At 38.2% G+C, this 21,202-nt stretch overlaps 1 protein-coding gene across 1 annotated transcript; it reads right to left on the reverse strand.

Annotated features, from left to right (window-relative positions):
- Positions 1 to 316: 316 nt before the first annotated feature.
- NDUFAF4 (NADH:ubiquinone oxidoreductase complex assembly factor 4) lies at positions 317 to 5,433 on the reverse strand. The gene is made up of 3 exons (XM_004465083.5): positions 5,206 to 5,433; positions 4,668 to 4,771; positions 317 to 2,178 (listed from the first exon to the last, which is right to left on the reverse strand). Exons 1-3 carry the CDS (start codon positions 5,339 to 5,341, stop codon positions 1,891 to 1,893), a joined length of 528 nt encoding a protein of 175 aa, XP_004465140.1. The 5' UTR covers positions 5,342 to 5,433; the 3' UTR covers positions 317 to 1,890.
- Positions 5,434 to 21,202: the final 15,769 nt, after the last annotated feature.

A 21,202-nucleotide genomic window follows, 5' to 3' on the forward strand; every position in this document is an offset into this window, starting at 1 on the left:
TTGGAAAGTTACAGAAGCTCTCGGTGCTTCAATTTACTCTGTAAAATATGGGTATCAGTACTTACCCTATATGGCAAGCTAAGACATGTAAACCAGTAAAGCATTTAGATTAGTGCCTAGTCTTTAGTAACAGCTTTTTAAAATGTTAGCAATTTTTACCTGTTTCGCAGTTGGGGACATTTCCAAGCCTAGACAGCTAGTTGTGATACTGAGATCTAAACCCAGGTTTTCTGATTCTAAACTTCATGCTCTTTCTGTGATGCCACTACTAGCCAAGTGCTCTTGTACACACAATAAAAGGCAAGAAACAAATGAATGATATGGGAAGTACTTTATCATGTGATACCATATAACAGCAGCCATATTTATAGCCACCTAGCTACACAGTGTAGAGTTGAATAGGAAAGATGGCTCAAAAACAGCAGCACTTGGGGTTTGGGTATTAGACAAAGGAAAACAGCTTCATCCATACCATTTCCAGGGAATCTCTGGAAAGTAGTAACACCTATCTTCCTTCACAGAGACACTGATAACCTAGAACTTCACTACATTCTCAAATATTCCTAGAACTCATACCTCCTGTCTGAGATATGCTTCTTTAGGACACAGAAAAAACATACCCCAACAAGGATTTTGAAAACCTAAATTCTGGTCCAGGCTATGCCATACTGTATAATAATCTTAGATAGGCCATGTATCCCTAGGCCTCAATTTTCAACTGCAAAAAATAATTCATACTTCTTACAGCCTTTGTAATATATTATTATCTCATTTATCTTCTCAGTAACCCTTAGTTTTAAGTAACACATTTTAAGTACTCATTTGATAGAGGAAATTCAATCTCAAAGGGGTTACACAATTTAACTAAGATCCTAGTCAATATATGGCAGCTAAACACACAAAATTGCTCTAAGATCTTATACTGGTACAGTTGTGCTTACAAACGTTCACAAAATGGATGAAACAGCAATTTCTTAGATTCCATCCGGTCACATTTCCTGCTTCTATTTGCCTATTTTTTCTTTTCCCGACTAGCATTAAAATTAGAAAATACAAATATTTGGTTGCCAAATCTCATTTGCCATCCCTCTTCTTTGATTTAAACATTTTTAAAATTTTTCTTCTATTTGTACATTAAATCCTGAGAAAAGTTTGTTCTCCACAGTTCCCATGGCCGTCTGTCTCTATGAAAGCTCTTGGACTTAACTAGTTATTTGTCACAGCATGGGTTCCTAAAATTTTATAAATACCACTAATTACTTTTTATAATTTTAAAGTCAATTATTCCATACTTAAAACCAATTAAAGACAAAAGAAACCCTTCTTATTACTTATTCCTTCATTGGAATAGTCATAAGTGTGTTTTCTACTGACTTTGTATCCAGTCTCCCATCTGTCTTTATTTGTGACATATTGATATTCTACCTTACTGTCAAATCTCGGTTTCTCCACCAAGAAAATGTCAGTCTTAACAGTCAGGAAAGTTCTTACTTTCACTATCCCATAGGAAGAATGAACTAATCTTCTAAATTAGAAGGTGAAACTGTTAAATGAGGGATTCAGGACATTTCCAAAGAGACAATGTAATCAATTTAAGAGCTGATAATATGATGTGCCTAAAATAACACATTACTCATTTATTTATAATAAGTTTACAGATGTTGTGATTAGTCATGCTGACACATACAATCATATAGCTAAAACAAATTAATGTTAAAAAAAACTTATTCTATCTGCAACATTGAAAAGTCAGCAGAGTTTAATACAGTACTATCATCAGGGAGCTTTAAATATTTGGCAATTTATATAATTTAATATGCTAAAAATAAAGAAACAAAACAGAACAAGGGGATGGCGAGTATACTTAGGAAAAGGAATCTGTGATTTTCTTCATTTTGATTGTATTGCTTTCTTGTCTTTAGGAGTGAAGACTTTGACATCAAAAGTAACAAAATATCTGAGTAGAGCATTTACATCTTTCAGTTCTAGATGGTATTCTTGGGCTATTTTCTCTGCAGTCCACGTTTTGGGATAAAGTTTATTATTATTGAGAAGTGTCAATGCCTCCACAACCGAAATTTTGCCTTTAGGAATGTTCTTAATATCGATCATATCAAAGTGATGGCCTTTAGGCAACCTGAACTCCTTTGGCTCTTGATGTCTTCTAGCATCTTTTACCTGATATCCAAAGGGGGGAAAAAGGCTTTTAGGATGAAAGAAAAGACTTGACATCTACTTTTATACTTCTCATATTTCCATTTTTCTCCTTCAAACAAATACTACATTTCCCCAACTACATTTTCTCATTGTAATTAGTCCCAGTTCTACGATACTTCCGCCACACTTCCATTTCGCCGTATTAATATATATATATTCATTATATTAATGAGCTATATATAGCTCAATCAACATTAACAAATGTAGGTAGTTCTAGAAAATAATAATCAAATACATACCATTTGTTACCCACATTATTTTATGTATGTTAAAAGAATAAGAAGAATTGATTAGGTTAGATCTAAAACTGCACCTGCTTTAGAAAGACAGGATTCTGATTCTGCCCAAATAGCTTACTTGATCATCTTCATTTTATTCCCTAGTTCTATAGTTCATTTTCAATCCTATCAAATACTTTGAACTAATTCAAATATTGCTATAGTTTTTACCTCTTACTTCAGATAAAGTAAACTGTCTCCCATACCTCAACAAAAATTAAAAAAAACTATGTACATCCATCTTCCCCTCTACTGTCTGTCCTAGCCAAGCTTAATCCCTGCCTTTGTGCTCTATTCCATTCCTATTATCTAGCTTTGCCAACCCTTCCCTTTTCTTTTCCTTTGAACTGCACCCTGCCTCCTGCTGCTTTCTGTCAAAATATTAAAATGCTATGATGTCTACCTTTTGTAACTATCCATCAAACTCCAGACCAACACCTCCTTTATGACCAGCTGTGACATTTAATTTCATGTGTCAACTTGGCTAAGTTATGGTATACAGGTGTTTGGTTAAGCAAGCACTGGCCTGATTGTAACTATGAGGGTGTTTCATAGATAGATTAGCATCTACAGTCACTTGATTGTATCTACAGCTGGCTGCATTCACAATCAACAAAGGAGATTGACCTCAGCAATGGGGGGAATCTCCTAATCCAAAAAGTTGGAGGTCTTAACGTAAAAACTGAGGAGTTCAGAAGCCAGAGAATTTCTGCCTCATTGTCAGCCAGTCTGCTTCTCCTGGGGAATACAACGTCACCTTTATCGGAGCTTCCAGTTTGTGGCCTGCCCTCTGGAATTCGGACTTGAAAACCCCCATGATCGTGAGAGCCAATTCTTTTAATATGTCTGCTCATATGTCAGTTCTTACTCTCTGGAGAACCCTGGCTAATATACCAGTTTTTTCATTTTTGGTTAAGCTTTGAAAAATAATACTATTTACTCTAATGATCTCCTAGTTGTTAAATCCAGAGGACAATTTTCAGGCCCATTTGAACCCTCTACAGCATCTAACACTGTTGACCACTTCATTGTACCTCTGTCTTCTCCCTTGGTTTCCACCCCTCTACTGGTTTTCTACCTGCCCTTCTAGTTTTCTCTGTGGGCCCTTCCCTTCTCTGCCCCTTAATTGTTAGTGCTCCCCAAGTTCTGGCAAAGGACCTAATATATACAGTCTTTCTAATAAGATGCACTCCTCAAATTTCCATTATGAACTACATGTGAATGACTTCCAAATCTGTGATCTCACACTAGACCTTTCTCTTGACTTCCTAGGTCAAATTCCCAAATGCTTAACATGCATCTCTACGTAGATGACCTACCAGCACCTCAAATTCAACATGTCTAAAACTGAATGTACCACTTTCATCTGAAATTCAATTCTACCCTTATATTCCCAATCTCAATGACAACCACCACCCATCTGCCATATCCCATGCCAAAAACTAGGGATTACACCTAACTGGGGATTATATCTGATACCTCCCTCTCCTTCATCCATTTCATCTAGTCAGTGACCAAATCCTGTTGATACTGTCACCTAAGACTCTCTTAATTTCATTCACTTTTCTCCCCATCACTAAATCACTATAGTACAAGCAACATCTCTTGTGGAACTATGGAGAAAGCCTCCAACTGGTCTCCCTTAGTATATTGGTCCCAATTCTCAATGTATTCTATGATCTTCCCCTGAATTTTATATAACCCTTCCAGACAGGTCCTTTAAAAAAAAAAAAAAAAAAAAAAATTAAAGGAATCCCTAAAATTAGAGCACACTTCAGTCCAGAAAGGATGAGAAAAAAACATTAAGGCTCTCCTTTTGTGACTCAAATGACAACCACTAGAAGTCCCTTACCAAAATCACAAATTCTAAAATGATATTCAATAATTTAGACAGCTACATTCAATGAATATTTTTTCAAGTCTTTTGGAATTTCTGAAAAAGACAGTGTCTTTCTTAGACCTGTGCTTAAACGTTGTGCTTAAACTTTGCCAATGTATTGTACTTTGGTCCCAAGTACACTGACATTTTTATGCTTGCAGAGTGCTCACTCTCTTTTAGCAGTTGCCACACTTCTCTTGATCTGATAGTATTCCCAGAGAGCAGAAAGAAAATAATAAATCATTTTCCCAGAGTCCAAAAAGGTTAAGTTACTTAATTAAAATATGCATTACCTGTTCAGAAGACACAGGATCTTTGGAATCAACATAAACATCTTTTAGCAATGACAACAGCTTGTCATCTTTTCTAGTAATTTCTACCTTAAATTCGGGGTGTCCTAAGGAAAGAAAAAGAACGTCATAAAATTAAAACCAAAGAAAATTTCCTCTAAGATCCTAAACACTTAAAAGTGAATTTTTGCTTTTTTTTTTTTTTTAATCACTTGGGCAGGACGGAAAACATTTTAAGTGTAAATCAAACTACAGAGACTGATAGGTCAGGCTGCCTGTTCATTTTTCTGTGAAGACATCTAAAGAAAATTACATTACAAGAGTTCTCTTCCTATCTTACTGCGAGCACGTCATTCACTTCTGAGGCGCACGATCCCTTCCCATTTAGATTCTTTACATCAAGTCACTAAGCATAAATAACGAGGCCGGCGAGGGCCGGGTCCGTGGCAACTACAAGGCAGGAGGAGCAGCAGACTCGCCGCGGGCGCGGGGAGAGTCTCAATGTCACCGGCCTAGAGGCTCGCGCCCGCGGGCCACTCACGACTCATCTCCTCCCGCAGGACGTTCAAAGTGGAGGGGTGCATGGGAGCAGGAGAGGGCTTCATCTTGCTGATTTCCCGTTCTGCACGGCTCTCCAGGTTGAAGTTCCTGATCGCGCGAGCCACCGCGGCCCCCATCTCCTCAATTCATGCTGCTGTCAGGTTCACGCCGCAAGTGGGACAAAACCGGCGCGGGCCGCCTCAGGACGCACGGAGCAGGCGCACGTCTGTGGCAGGCTGGAGCGCGCGCAGCCTTTCGTTCAATGTCCTTAGGTCGCCCTCTAGCGCTCGGGAGGCCACACGCCCTCACACCTGAATCTGCTTCCCGGAAGAGGGGGCTCGGGGAGTCACCCAGGAAGCTGTAAAACCGTTCACTGCCAGGCTTCACTCTGAACGTTCTGATTTAATTGGTTTAGGTTGCGGCCATGCTTTGGTTTTGTTTTCTGTTTTTTAATTTCCCACGTGATTCCAAAGTGCAATCAGAGTTGTGAATCAAAGCCTTCGGGAAACTGACCTTGAAGTCCTTTCGCATTAGGGCAGCCATGAGGGGTGACCAATAAAGATGGAATTAATTACACCAGGATCTAAGCGGGTTCTAAAGTTGCCCTTTCCTGCTTTTGAGAAGGAAAATAATGAAAGTGTATTCATTCGCGATAAATGTTTGTTCTTTCCCTCTTTTTGTTGTTGTTTCTCCTTATTTTCCTGTCTCCTTGCTTGCTGCATTTCTGAGCCACCATATTCTTTTTTTCCATTATCTTTACATTCCACCCTCTCATAACCCTTCATTTGACTTAATGGCATTGATTTCAGTTATGCTTGTTTTCTCTTTTCTTTCTTTTTCCTGTTCATTTGTTTTATATCTTCATACTACCAAAGCTGAGTCGCTACCTCATTCCCTACCTTATTTCTCCTTTCTCCTGCCTTCCTTATCTTTAAGCCAGGGGACATTTCCATGTAAATTAATGACAAGAAAAGACAGTAATACATTAGAAAAAGTAAGTATTGTTGCAGATTTTTTTCTTTCTCCCTCTACTTTCCCCCATCCTGTCCCTATCCCCTCTCCATTTCTGAACAGGTTACTGAGGTGCTTCTTTTATTTAAGAGTTTTTAAAGAAATATTATGATTAATCCATAATAAAAGAATATCACCAGGAAGGAAGCAGCAGGGTTTCCAAAGTCCAAAGTTACTCAGTAATTTTCACAGTTCCTTGATGCAAGATATGGTTTTAGATTTCTGGACTCTAAAAATGAAGTGTAAGTAGTTTGTCTATAAACCTATTAAAGGCAAGAAAAGAATTCAAGTAAAGATAATGAAAGGGGCAGATTTATTTAAAGAAAAATAGTTTAATTGTTAAATACAATGCTTAATTATAGTGAAAGCAGTTAAAAGAACATAGTTTCCACCATTGATTATAGAGAAATGTTTTGGCTCGTATGAAATGTGTAAAGTGGTCTAAAAAGGTATGAAAATTGTATAAAATTTTTGTTATGTTTTGAGGGCTAAACCAGTATTCTTTGGTAGAGTTAATTGGGAAGTTATCCTGAAGGTGGCAGGCTGCTCCAAGATTTCCATCTTTAAGATGTAAGCATGTTCATAATTCAATGCTTTTTAGTAAGGTATTCTTATTTCTGTTGGTGCCAAGAAGTTTTCATCTGCCTCATTATATTCGATGTGCTTCAACAATTATGGTAATAATTCCACTCACTGCCTGTTAAAATATTTTAAAAGTGAAAAACTCATTTTTATAGAAATTCCACCCTACTTTTAACAGCATGGAAAAGTAATATTGAAAGTTACATTAAGTACCTGGGACTGTGAAGATTGCAGCATGAAAGAATTCCTCGAGTTTCCACTTTCACGTAGAGCTTGGATTCAGCAGATAAGGAGACTGGGCCTAGGCCTGATGCAACTCAGGTCCTCAAGGTGAGAAAAGAAGGCAGAGGTACTCATCAGAAACTCACAATTAGCTGTCATCCCTTCGAGAGCATCATAGACACAGTACCTGAGCCACAAATGCCTAATTCCAACTCTTCTTGTCAAAATATATAAATTAACAGGAGGTCTCAACTCAGAACAACTCCCTCTCACTCAGGCTTATGTTGAGGGTTGAAAGGCAGGTCCCTAAGGAAAGTATAAAAGAGACTTCTCAGAAAATTAAGTTCCTCTCTAGGTGGACTGATTTGATGGGTTTGTATTACTGAAAGTCTTAATATACTAATGAAAATAGTCCAAAATTGAGACCTTCAGGGAAAGAGCATTGCCTTGCTGAGGTCTCAATTTTGATTTTCACCTAGACTAAAACCTGTTGAGCCAAAAAATTCTCAGGAAGTCACCAATAGTATGATATTTCTTTTAGCAGCCACACTAAAAGCACACATCTACCAATATTATACCTATGATCAATTTATTAAAATACAAGATAGGATGATGGAACAAATCCATAGTACTTTTCATTCATTCAACAAATATTTATTGGCCACTTATAATGTGGCAGTCACTGGGGATGTGAACAAAGCAGACAAAACCCCAGTCCATGTGGAGATTATATTCCAAGAAAACTTCCTGATTGCTGAATAAATAACACAAGATAAAACCATCTTGTTTGGGCAGTAGTCTTTCTCTGAGGGTTTGAATAACAGCCACAGTAGCTCACTAGTAAATTTGCCACCACTTTGCCAGTCCTCTATACTGAACAGGGAAGCTATTCTTCTTAGGTCCCCAGCCTCTTCCCTCCCCTTCAACACCTATGGCTGGCAAGCCTCAATGAGCAAGCGTGTGAATTGCCATTGTATATAAAGCAGAGACTAGTTTCTCTAACTGTAGTATCTTAGAGACACCGGAAGTCTACTTACTTTTACTACCCTAAAAATTACTGATTCATGGGTACAAATGCATATATAAAGAGATTAATTCCATGTTTAAAACAGAAATATTTTCTAAATGTCAAACAATAGGGGAATTTTAAAGTGTATTTTGATAATTTATGCAACAATTTTTGAAAAACTAAGGTAGATCTCTATCTGTCTATGTGAAAAAGAGCCCATGGTATCTCGTTAAATGGGGAGAAAAAAGCAAGGTGCACAACAGCATGTATTGCATAATCCCATTTATATAAAAATAATAAAACTATTTTTATAAGTAAATGCATAGAAAATGTTCTGAAAAATAGAGGCCAAAACAATCAACAGGGGTTATCAGTAGGTAGGAAAGTGAAACTGATGAGAAATATAAGTAGATTTTCACTCTTTCGTTTTTCAGTCTCTCCAGATGACTGAACTGTGAATATTTTGCACTGTGAATATAATAATTTTTACCCGATGTAATCAAAAATTTAAAAGTATAGTCAGAAAATTTACTTGGTGACATTCACCCTAAAGTTAGACATAAAAATGTTACCACCTGCGTGGCTGTTTTCAATCAAAGGGCCTGCCTGATCCCACACCACAAAGGAGAAAGACATCTCTCAGTGAGAAGGTGACTTATTGCACATGCACAAGCAAGGAACTAGGGAAACCTTCCCAAAACCAGCAAAGTGAGAGTGGGAACGTGGGCAAAGAAAGCGGGGTAGAGGTCAAGGATCAAGTGATGACTGTGTGGTGCATTCTTGCCATGTCACTGACGATGCCGGATTTTTTCAAAGGGTTTCTTGAGGAGGATGTGGGTAAATTTCTCTATCCTGTATTATCTCAGGCATGCCAAACTCCTGCTTATTGTAGGTGGATATTGTTGTGTGACTGCTCAAAGATATTAAGTTTTTTGTTTTTGAGGAAAGGTACAGATTTACTGGGACATAAGGTATTTCCGATGCAATTCTGCGGTTTTACTTTGAGATGATATATTATTCCTGTTACTTCCATAAGCAGAACTAGGAAACTCTGCTTATTTTCCTTCTAGGAACTAAGAACAAAGAGTATTAGATTAATAGAAAGCCAGTTCAACTAGATCTGGGGAAGGTGTTAGAATTTTTCAGAGTGGCTATTAAAAATTTTTTTTTAATAAACACATTACCTAGCTATCAAAAATACGTAAGAGGGAGCAGATGTGGCTCAAGCAACTGGGCATCTGCCTCCCACATGGGAGGTCCCAGTTTCAGTTCCTGATGCCCCCAAAAGAAGAGGAGTAGACGCCACAACCAACAGATGCTACAACCAGCAGGAGGCGGCGGAAGTGGCTCAAGTAGTTGGGTACTCACCTTCCACATGGGAGGTCCCAGTTCCTCCTAAAGAGGAGCAGGCAAGGAGCAGACAGAGGAGGGAGCCATAGGGGGAAGGGGGAGATAAAAAAAAATAAATGAATTAAAAGTAGAATTTGAACTTTAAAAAAAAATACATAAGCCACGTATTATGTATTTCAAATACATGAGTTTGGTAGACTTCTTTCTCAGTATTCCTCATGTATACCACTTACTCTCCATTGCTGTTTGTAACTGGCCTCTCTGTCTCCTTTTCTTCTCTCCAGTTTATCCTGCATAAGAGCTTTCATAATGTCTCTGCCCCTCCACGTCCCCATGGAGATGTTTTTACGCACGTGAGGGACATCCAGTTGTGGCTAGGTTTTTTACTTTGCTGTGTTTTGTTTTTTTAATTAGAGGAGTTGTGGGTTTACAGAACAATCATGCATAAAATAGGTTTTGGTCTGATTCCAGTGGGTAATTTTGTTCTGCCCATAGCAATTTAATTCTCCATCTAGTCCCCAGCTACAGAAGGTACCACAGACAATTTGGCAAGAAAAAATAATTGAAAATCTGTAAAGAACAGGTAAAATTAAGGAACCAATTTTCTTATTAAATATTATGAAATAGAGAATAACTTCTTCCAGAAAAACTATGAAAAGCAAGATGTCATCAGAGCAGCTTACCCTAGCTAGTCAACCCAACTCAGTAATTCCAGAGCTGTGTTGTCCATGTTTGTTTTCTCCATCTGTTTATCCATTTTCGTGCCTTACCCTTTCTCCCAATTTGTAACTGTATCCTTGACTTTTTTCTTAACAGACATGGTGTTTTAGTTTGCTGTGGGCTGCCAATGCAGAATACCAGAAATGGGTTGACTTTTATAATGGGAATTTATTAGGGTAAGAGTTTACAGTTCCGAGACCATGAAAACGTCCACATCAAGGCATCATCAGAGATGCTGTCCCACCAAAGGTTGGCTGCCGGCGATCCTGGACTCCTGCCATGTGGCAAGGCAAAATGGTAGCCAGTCTCTGCACTTTCCTCCAGGCTCACTTTTTACCCAAGCTCAGCTGTGAGCAATCAGGCATTATGGCTCATGTCTCCCCTCTTCTCTGGGCTTCTTTGCTTCAGCTTTGGCTGCTCCACTGATACTAGCCTCCAGCCTCTCTCTCAACCTCTCTGGTCTTTCTACAGCTGCAGGAAATTCTGGAATCCTCTCACAAGGCAGGGTAAAAATGAGGTTCTCTCTGTGCATCTCTCCATGTTTCTCCTGTTTATAAAAGACTCCTTCAAGAGGGCTGAGACCCACCCTGGGTCATCCCTCACCAAAGTACTCCAGTCAAAGGCCCCCAGCTGAATTCAATCCAATCAAACAGTCCCACACTCACACGAATGCAACAGTTCAAAAATATAATTTTCTGAGGTCCACAAAAGACTCAAACTAGCCCACATGGTATAGCATAATGATTAGGAGTAAGCTTGGCCTTAGACAGATCTACATTCAAAAGCTGTCTGTCCTTTCTTGATGGCATGATTCTAGGTAAGTGTCTTACATTTTCTAGGATTCAGTTTCCACATTTGTAAAATGAGAATAACAATACTACTTAACTCAGAGGGTTGCTGTGAGAAATAATCCATATGAAGGCATAGGGCTTGGCATAGAGTAGACATTCAATAAATGTTAGATATTCTTTTGTATATCAAAATATTAATATAAAATGAAACACTTTTATGGTAATATTTTGGTTTGGTTAGCACTTTATTCTTTAGAAAATAGTATTTTCAGATATATTATTTCATTAGCACATTATTGTAATACTCTCTCATAGTATACCCACATTATAGATTGTTCAGAAGGAGCATTCATCTGCCAGATGCTGTGTATAAAATGGTGACAAATACCCTCGAAGTACATGAAGTGCCCTTGCTGTGGAATTTTTGGAGTACTCTCTTATTGTTAATTCATGCCCTTGCAAACACAACTCTACCTTTTATCATAACTGTCCCCCCTTTTGCAAGCTTCTCCCTCATTTTGTCTCTAGGAAATTATATCTAGCCAGGCTTAAGCTTTAGGCACACAACCCCGTACTGACTCTCATTTCAGGTAGATATGGTGCTATTGGCCAAAGCAGGAAGGCAGGTATAGTCAGCAGAATTCTATGACCCCAATGACCCCAAGCAGAGAACTCAGCTTGGCCTGCCAGGCTTCTGACCCACAAAACTGTGAGATAATGAATGGCTGTTGTGTTACGCCTCTAGGTTTGCAGCAATTTATTATATAGTAATAGAAGTTGAATACAGCAGAAAGCCTAAGAGTTAGGTTGGCAATGAGGAGAGTGCAATGGAGGGTGCTGGGTTGGAAGAAAGAAGGGAAGGAGAGTGGGATGTAGCTATTATTAAAGAAGTAGCCATAGGTCAGCTGAAAGAAGCCTTTAAGTGATATGATATAGAGTTTGATCTTTATTCTTTATGTGTGAAGGGCTCTTGAAGAGAAGTTAGAGAGTTATATGTGTGTTTTAGAAAGGTGACTGACATCTGAATAAAAGATGGCTTGGAAGAGGAAGAGAGATCAGGTAAGATGCTTTTGTTAGTGTCCAAGTGGAAAGTAAGCATTTTGCCCATTTAAAAATAAATATCTATTTAATAAGAAGGGCTTGGGGGACAAGGTTTAGATTTGCCTTCCACTTGAGCTGGGAGAATATATAGTTACCTAAACTGGGAGATTCATAACCTGGAGCATGAAATGTATTCATCTATTTAAAAATGTGTCAGAGTTATTCTCTTACTCTGGGTATGGCTTTTATAAGTTTTTGATAAAATAGGAAGATCAGTATTTTACCAGAGGGATCTTGTTACTTGCAAGTCCCTAACCTATCACCACCAGCACAGTAGTTCTTACACTTCACAAGAAATCTAAAAATATCCATCTCTATATAGATCTCAGCAGTGTGATCTAGTGAAAATAGTGTACGAGATATTTTGTTTTTGTTAAAATGATAATTGCTTCAGGTTGACCAAGAGAGCAGCATAAGATGCTCCAGGTGATATCCCCCCACAGAATCTTTGAACAATTAACAAAGACTAGTAGAGCTGCCTTCCTCAAAACAGTTAAGTTGTTTTAGCAACTGAAAGAATATCAAATCAAGAAAATGAGCGAGCCATGACTAAGGCCATGAGTGAGCACAAGCCCAAGATAAGATGCAGGGTGAGAAAGGATGGAGAGGCCCATGCATATTTCATTTTCTCTTCAGACTTATCATCTCAAAAGGAGTGTTAAATTCTGAAAGAGAGCACCAGCCAAAGCAGAGCCTTTTGCAAAAACTGTGAAAGGTGTTTTTATGCCTTGGTTTGTTTGTGCTAGCTTCTGATATTCAAGATAAGATAATCTGTCATGTTGGTAACTGGATACGAATTAAGGAACAGACAACTCAGACATTAAGCCTCATAGTGAACACTTAAAAATATTAAAAATATACAGTATGCCACAAAATATTACAAGACAAAGAGATAAGAAATAATGGCCCATCAAAAGGAACAAGATAAAAATCCAGAAACCATCAATGAAAAAGACCAGACTTTGGAAATACCAGGCCAAAAAAAATTTTTTTATAATGATCCTCAATATACTCAAAGAGATAAAAGAAAATATGGAAAAAGAACTAAATGATATCAGGAAAATGGTGAGTAATAATGAGAACCTCAATAAAGATGAGAAGTTTTAAAAAAGGAACCAAACAGAAATACTGAAGTTGAAGATCATAATGACTGAAAAGAAAAATTCTCTAGTGAGATTCAATAACAGATCAGAGCTGGAAGAAGAATCAGTGAACCCAAAGACAAGACAATTAAAATAATTCCTGCTGAGGAGCATACAGAAAAGAGAATTAAAAAAAAAAAGTGAACAGAGCCTAGAGACTGTGGGACACCATCAAGCATGCAATATGTGCTTATGGGAGTCCTAGAAGAAGAAAGAGAGAAAGAGGCAGAAGGAATATTCAAAGAAATAATGCCAAAAAATTCCCACACTTAGCAAAATACATGAATATGTAAATGCAAGGACCCTGAAAAACCACAAATATGATAAACTCAGAGGGAACCATGCCAAGACACATACTAGTAAAACTGTCAAATGCCAAGGACAAGGAGAATTTCTGAAAGTTGCAATATAAAAGCAACATATAGGGAAGCGGATGTGGTTCGAGTGATAAGGCCTCTGCCTACCACATAGGAGGACCCGGGTTCATCCTGGAGCCTCCCGGTGAAAAAAAAGAAGAGAAAGCATGCCTACATGGCAAGCCAGTGCCTGCTTGGCAAGCCAAGTGCCCGCACAGTAAGCCAAGTGCCCATGTGGTGAACCAAGAGCCTGTGTGGCAAGCCAAGTGCCCATGTGGGTGCCCACATAGTGAGCCAAGTGCCCACGTGGTAAGCTGAGTGCCCACACCAGTGCCCGTTTGACAAGCTGAGTGCCTGCATGGTGAACTGAATGCCCTTGTGAATGTCCACATGGTGAGCCAGTGCCTGCACAAGTGAGTCGCACAGCAAGATGATGACACAACAAAAGAGAGATGTATGTAACACCAACCTTTTACTTCTTACAGATTCTAAAATGCATTTACATAAAAAGTTGTGATAAATTTATGGTTTTGGACATACAATGTATAAAGATATAATTTGTAACAAATACAAGTAAAAAATGTGTGGAGGGAGGGGTATTGGAAGAGCTATGTGTATTCTACTGAAGTTATAATTTGGTATCAAATCAAATGTGATTGCCATATATTTAAGGTGTTAAATTTAAACCCCATGGTAACCACAAAAAGTTCTAAAACATATATACAGAAGGAAATAAAAAGGGTTAAAAAATGGTACAATACAAGGAACCAAATAAACATGAAAGCAGCCATTAATAGAAGAATTAACAGTCAAAAAAAGCATAAGGCTTACAAACACTGAAGAGAAAAATGTCAGGAGAAAGTCGTGCCTTATAGATAGCTATTTTAAACTCAATCAAAAAGTAGAGATTGGCAGAATGGATAAAAAAGCATGACACAAATATATGCTATTTACAATAGACTCACCTTAAATTCAAAGACAAAAATAAGTTGAAAATGAAAAGTATGGAAAAAATATATATATGCCATGCAAATAGTAACCAAAAGAGAGCAGGGTGGGCAAACTAACATCAGGTAAAATAGATTTTAGGTAAAAAACTGCTATGACAGACCAAGAATTACACTATATACTGATAAATGGGTCAATTGAACAAGAAGACATAACAATTATAAATATATATGCACCCAATAGTTGAGCCCCCAAATGTATGAAGCAAATAATGACAGATTTGAGGAGAGAAATAAATGATACTACATTCATAGTGGGAGACTTCAATACACCATTTCCAATAATGGATTGAATATCAAGAGAGAAAATCATTATGAAAATAGAAGAATGACACTCTAAACCAACTAGACCAAACAGGTATATAGAGAACACTTCTCCCAATAGCAACAGAATACACATTCTTTTCTAGTGCATATGGATCATTCTATAGTACAGAACAATGTTAGGTCATAAATTGAGTATCAGTACATTTAAAAATATTGAATACATAATATATCTTTTACAACCACAATGGAATGACACTAGAAATCAATAACCAAGGGAAAACTGGAAAAGATGCAAAGAAATGGAAACTAAACAACACACTTTAAGCAACCAATAGGTCAGAGAAGAAATCACAAGAGAAACTAAGAAATACCTTATTGCAAATGAAAATGAAAATACAATATATCAAACCTTAAGGGATGCAGAAAAGGTAGCATTGAGAAGTAAATTTATAGTTCCAAATCCTTATATCCAAAAAGAAGAAAGATCTCAACTCAGAGACCTAACCTCATAACTGGAAGATCTACAAAAATAAGAACAAACTAAACCCAAACTGAGCAGAAGGAAGGAAATAACAAATATTATTAGAGGGGACATGAATGAAATCAAGAATAAAAATCAGTAGAAAGAATCCTCCAAACCAAAACTTGATTCTTTGAAAAGATTGATACAATTTACAAATCTTTTTAACTAGACTGACAAAGAAAGGGAGGACAGAAATAACTAAAATCAGAATTTAAAGGGGGAACATTACTATTGATCCCACAGAAATGCAAGGGTTATAAGAGGACACTATGAACAACTGTATGCCAACAACTATATAACCTAGACGAAATGGACAAATTCCCAGAAACATACAATCTACCTAGAATGACTCATGAAGAAATAGAAGATCTCAACAGACTACTAACACGTGAAGAAATTGAATCAGTCATCAAAAACCTCCCAAGAAAGAAAATCCCAGCACCAGATGGCTTCATTGAGGAATTTTATCAAACATTCCAAGATGAATTAACACCAAACTTGTTCAAACTCTTCCAAAAACTTGAAAAGGAGGGAACACAGAATATAGAGGCCAATGTTACCCTAATAACAAAGCTATATATAGATACCAAAAGAAAAAAAAAATTACAGACCAATATCCCTTATGAATATAGATGCAAAAATTCTCAACAAAATACAAGCAAATTGAATCCAACAGCACATTAAAAGAATTATACACTGTGATCAGGTAAGATTTATCCCAGGTATGCAAGGTGGTTCAACATAAAATCAATTAATATAATATACCAAATTAATAGAACAAAGAAAAACACATGGTCAACCTCAATTGATGCAAAAAAGGTCTTGACAAAATCATATATGCCTTCTTGATAAAAACACTCAGAAAACTAGGAATAAAAGGAAACTTCTTCAACATATGTGAAAAACCCACAGCTAACATCATTCTCAATGATGAAAACTGGAGGTTTCTCCTCTAAGGAACAAGGAAAGGATGCTCACTGTCACCAGTTTTTCAACTTTGTACTGGAAGTTCTAGCCAGAGCAATTAGCAAGAAAAAGAAATAAAAGACATCCAAACTGGAAAGGAAGAAGTAAAACTTTCCCTATTTGCACATTATACAATCCTTTATATAGAAAAGCCCAAAAAATCATCAACAAAGCTACTAAAGAAAAAAAAAAACCAAATTTCAGCAAAATGGTGGGATACAACATGCAAAATTCCATAGTGTTTATATACACTGGTAATGAGCAATCTGAAAAGGTAGCCAAGAAAAAATTGCATTTATAAAAGCAATTAACAGAGTCCAATATCTAGGAATAAATCTAACCAAGATATAAAGCAATTTAAAAATCAACAAAAGAAAAAAAAGATAATCCGTGTTGCCACCTGCATGTTGATAAAGGATTTTTAGTATGTTTACTCTAAGAAATTATAAATGTTTATGCAAGTAAGAGAGAATCTTGTTATTTAGCAACGTAGCGTTTTAAAAAACTGGTGGTAGCCTTTTTAGAACTAACTTTTAATTATGAAAATTTCAAACACTTTTAAATACCCAGAGTTTAGTATAGTGAATCCACATGTATGCCTCACCCAGACTCAATAATTATCAATTCATGGCCAATCTATTTTCTTCTCTATATTTTTCCATTTCACATCTCCCGCAGTTATTTTGAAGGAAAGCCTATACATGTTATCATTCTAAGGGCATATCTTACCAAAGACAAGGATTGCTCTTTTTAAAACATAACCATAAAATAATGGTCACTTTTAAGAAGTATTGTGCATGAGAAAAGAGATACAGACTTTTGGATGATTTTACATTTCATAAATTTTATTATTTGTTTTCAATGAATTTGAACAATAAACTCATTATAGAACAATAAACTCATAACAATAAACTCATAAAATAGGGACCATAATGGAACAATAAACTCATAACAATAAACTTGTAATTGGACTCATAGTAGAAGTTCATGAAATGTGTCTCCTTTTCTGCACACTTTGCTGTTTATGGACTTCATTTTCACCAACTTTCCTCCCTCTCAAAGTCTAGATAGTTTGCTGTTCATCTGAAGAGTGACTTTGTAAACTCAAAATGCTGAAACTGTACTCACCCAGCTCATTTCTGTGTTAGTTACTGCTAAAAGGCTGGTTTTGTTTTTAACTGGTTGTTTGAGCTAGATGATAAGAGATATGTGATTCATATGAATAACATCCCTTCCCTGCTCCCTTACTGTCTCTACATTCCCTCCACCCCAATCGGGATTCTGGTTAAGGCCCAAGGTATACATACGACTAATAACTCTACTCTACGTGAATGACTAATTTTCCATCTTTCAACTCAGAAGTCAATAAACAGACAGAAGATGCATTGACTCATTGATCAAAGACATTGAGTGACTTTAAAAATTATGCTATAAAATCCCTAAATTTAACACACAGGAAACTCAGATCCAGGGTTGTGTCAGTTAAATATTGGCCCCCAAAGATATCCAGGTCCTAATCCTGGAATCTGTGAAAATCACCTTACATGGTAAAAAGGACTTTGCAGAGGTGCTTAAATTAAAGATATTGAGATGGGTAGATTATCCTGGATTATCCAGGTGTCCTTATAGGAGGGAGGCAGGGAAAAAGTTGATACAGATGAAGGCAATATAATTGTGGGAGCAGGATACTACTCTGCTGGTACTGAATATGGAGGAAGGGGCCATGAACACAAGGAATGCAGCCCTAGAAACTTAAAAGACAAGGAAACATTGCCTCCTAGAGCCTTTGGATGGGGCTCTATTTACACATGGCTCTGTGTATGCTCTGATTTCTATCCAATGAAACTAACTTCAGACCTCTGACCTCCAGAACTATAAGAGAATAAATGTGTGTTGTTTTGTGCCAGTACTTTTGTGGTGATTTGTTACAGCATCCATAAGACACTAATACAAGAGGTCTTCACTGTCCTACCTGAGATGACATGGCCAAGTTGAGGTATGGCTGAATTAGATCCCTGTCTGACTGCTGTTTTGTTTTTCTTTTAAGATTTATTTTTATTTATTTCTCTCTCTTTCCCCCTCCCCTCCCCCACCCCAGTTGTTTGTTCTCTGTGTCCATTCACTGTGTGTTCTTCTGTGTCCACTTCTATTCTTACCAGCAGCACCCGGAATCTGCGTCTCGTTTTTTGTTGCGTCATCTTGCTGCATCAGCTCTCCTTGTGTGCTGCGCCATTCCTGGGCAGGCTGAACTTTATTTTGCGCTTGGCAGCTCTCCGTACAGGGCGCACTCCTTGCACGTGGGGCTCCCCTATGCGGGTGACACCCCTGTGTGGCACAGCACTCCCTGCGCACATCAGCACTACATGGTGGGCCAGCTCAACACAGGTCAAGGAGGCCCTGGGTTTGAACTGTGGACCTCCCATGTGGTAGGCGAACACTCTATCCGTTGAGCCAAGCCCTCTTCCCTGACTGCTGTTTTGATGACAAAGATCATCACTCCACTAATCTAATGCTTTCCCAGGCAGCCCCAAGACTTGTTTATGAAAGCAAGGTAGAATATATCAAGTTTTCACAACAAACACACAAATAAGGAGAGAGACAATTCTTAATAAACAAGAGGACCCACAATAACCTGGTGGATGCAACTTGTGACCCTGAGTTCATCTTCAAACTTCTTCCAACCTCTCCTAGCTCCCAGGAATAGCCTTAGACAGGACAGGAACTTTACTACACTGGCTGTCAAATTCCCAAGATTGGTTTACCTGTTAACCTTGCTATAAGCTTCTTGATGCTGATGGGTAGGTAGACCCTATCTGATCTTTTCTAAAGACTGTTTTTATAAGATTAGGACAAAACAAAATTATGAGGATCAGATTCATCTTCTCTATCTTTATTCTGTTGTTGTCCTCTCTGGCTGCTCCAGCCACCCCTTCACTTGCCTCAGCTACACTAACCTCCAAGTAGTGAATGCCCCTGTTCAGTCTGCCACAGGAACACAGGCCGCAGACCCAACAGCAGCAACTGTCACGTGTTCTTGAGGTACCCCTCCCTGCTCTGGTCTCCAAGCTAAACTTCTCTGGGTCATGAACCCTGGGGACTACCATGGAGACAAGTGTCTGATCACTTACACTTACCTGCTAGGAATGAAAACTCTATCCCAGTGTTCAGGGGACTTTGAACCAAGTGGCTTTGTTTCTAATGATAGAGATGCAGACTGTGACACATATCTTGGGTAAGGGATTTTCTTTGCATTTGCCGATCTCTCTGTGGAATGAATTCTGTCTTTCATGTGCCTTTAGAATCCACAGTTTCGAAGAGATAAGGGGTATCTTGACCTCTTTATTTAAACTCATTCATTCACTTAACAATTCCCTGTTTTTAAACTCATTCATTCACTTAACAACTATGTATTGAGTGTCTACTGCGTAGCTGGTACTGTTCGAGCTAATGGGGATCCGTTACTGAAAAAAGAGAAATATCCCTGCCCTTGCGGAGTTTGTGCTCCAGCAGGTTAAGATAATAATCAAATAAGAGTAAACAATTATATGTTTAAATTAACGGATGGTAATTAATGCTTTGTAGGTAAGGTAGATGGAAAGTAATAGCTGTTGCTATTTTATGTGGAGTATTCAGGGAAGACCTTACTGATTAGGCGACATTTACTTTATTAGGTGGCTGAAGCTAGGGAAAGAACTACGTTGATATCTGGGGGAAGCATTCTAGGCCAAGGGAACAGAAAGTACCAAGGTCTTGAGGAAGAAGTATCTTTGACATAATACAAATGTGCACTGGTGTTGTCCCTTCTGTAACAGCTAAGCCATTAAGTCCTTAAAAAGGATCACAGGCCAGGGCCTGGCAATGGTCAGAGATACTTAAAACTTCCATTGGTGTAGTTGTGTCTGAGAAGCACCCAGCAAACATACATACTCTTTGATAATATACAAGGGAAAATAGAGAAAATTTCAAGATGAACAAATGGTTTCATGTGCCATGGCAACCCAGAGTTTACAAAAGTACAATTTGACAGCTGATATTGACATCAAGGAATATTTCTAGAAAGGGAGAGCACCAAAATTTTGCCATACCCTAGTTATCCAAAGATGAATGTACACATTTAGTGACAGACTTGAGATCAGTTAATGGTTTATTGAGATTGGTTTGCAGGATGTGTGAAAAATGTCACATGAGTGTTAATACCAGGATTCTCCCACTTTCATATCCCTCTACATTTATAGGATTGAATCAGAATGCACGGATTCCTGCATCACCCTATATTCCTGAATACTCCCATCCACCAAGCCCTTACCAAAAAGCTTTATCTTTCCTCCATCCCACTGAAACATGGCACTCATCATTTCGACCATGTAGTTGATCACTTTATTTTTTTTAAAAGATTTATTTCTCTCCCCTTCCCCGCCCTCCCAGTTGTCCACTCTCTGTGTCCATTCACTGTGTGTTCCTCTGTGACTGCCTCTATCCTCATCAGTGGCACCAGGAATCTGTGTTTCTTTCTGTTGCATCATCCTGCTGCATCAGCACTCCCCATGTGCGGTGCCACTCTTGGGCAGGCTGCACTTTCTTTAGCGCTGGGCGGCTCTCCTTATGGGGCGCACTCCTTGCGCCTGGGGCTCCCCTACATGGGGGTCACCCCTGCATGGCAGGGCACTCCTTGCGCACATCAGCACTGCTCATGAGCCAGCTCCACACAGGTCAAGGAAGCCTAGGGTTTGAACTGCAGACCTCCCATGTGGTAGGTAGATGCCTATCCATTGGGTCAAGTCCATTTCCCCAGTTGATCACTTTAAATCATAGGTTGTAAGGGCTTAGAAAGCATCAAGGCTAATCAGCTCACTTCTCTATGAGAAAACTGCCTATTGCCCACATCTCCCCTTTAACTGTCTCATACCTGACTTCTGCCCTGCCTCCACCCATTCACGAAGTTCTCCTGCTC

Source organism: Dasypus novemcinctus, chromosome 11 (genome assembly GCF_030445035.2).
Source record: "Dasypus novemcinctus isolate mDasNov1 chromosome 11, mDasNov1.1.hap2, whole genome shotgun sequence".
NCBI lineage: Eukaryota > Metazoa > Chordata > Mammalia > Cingulata > Dasypodidae > Dasypus > Dasypus novemcinctus.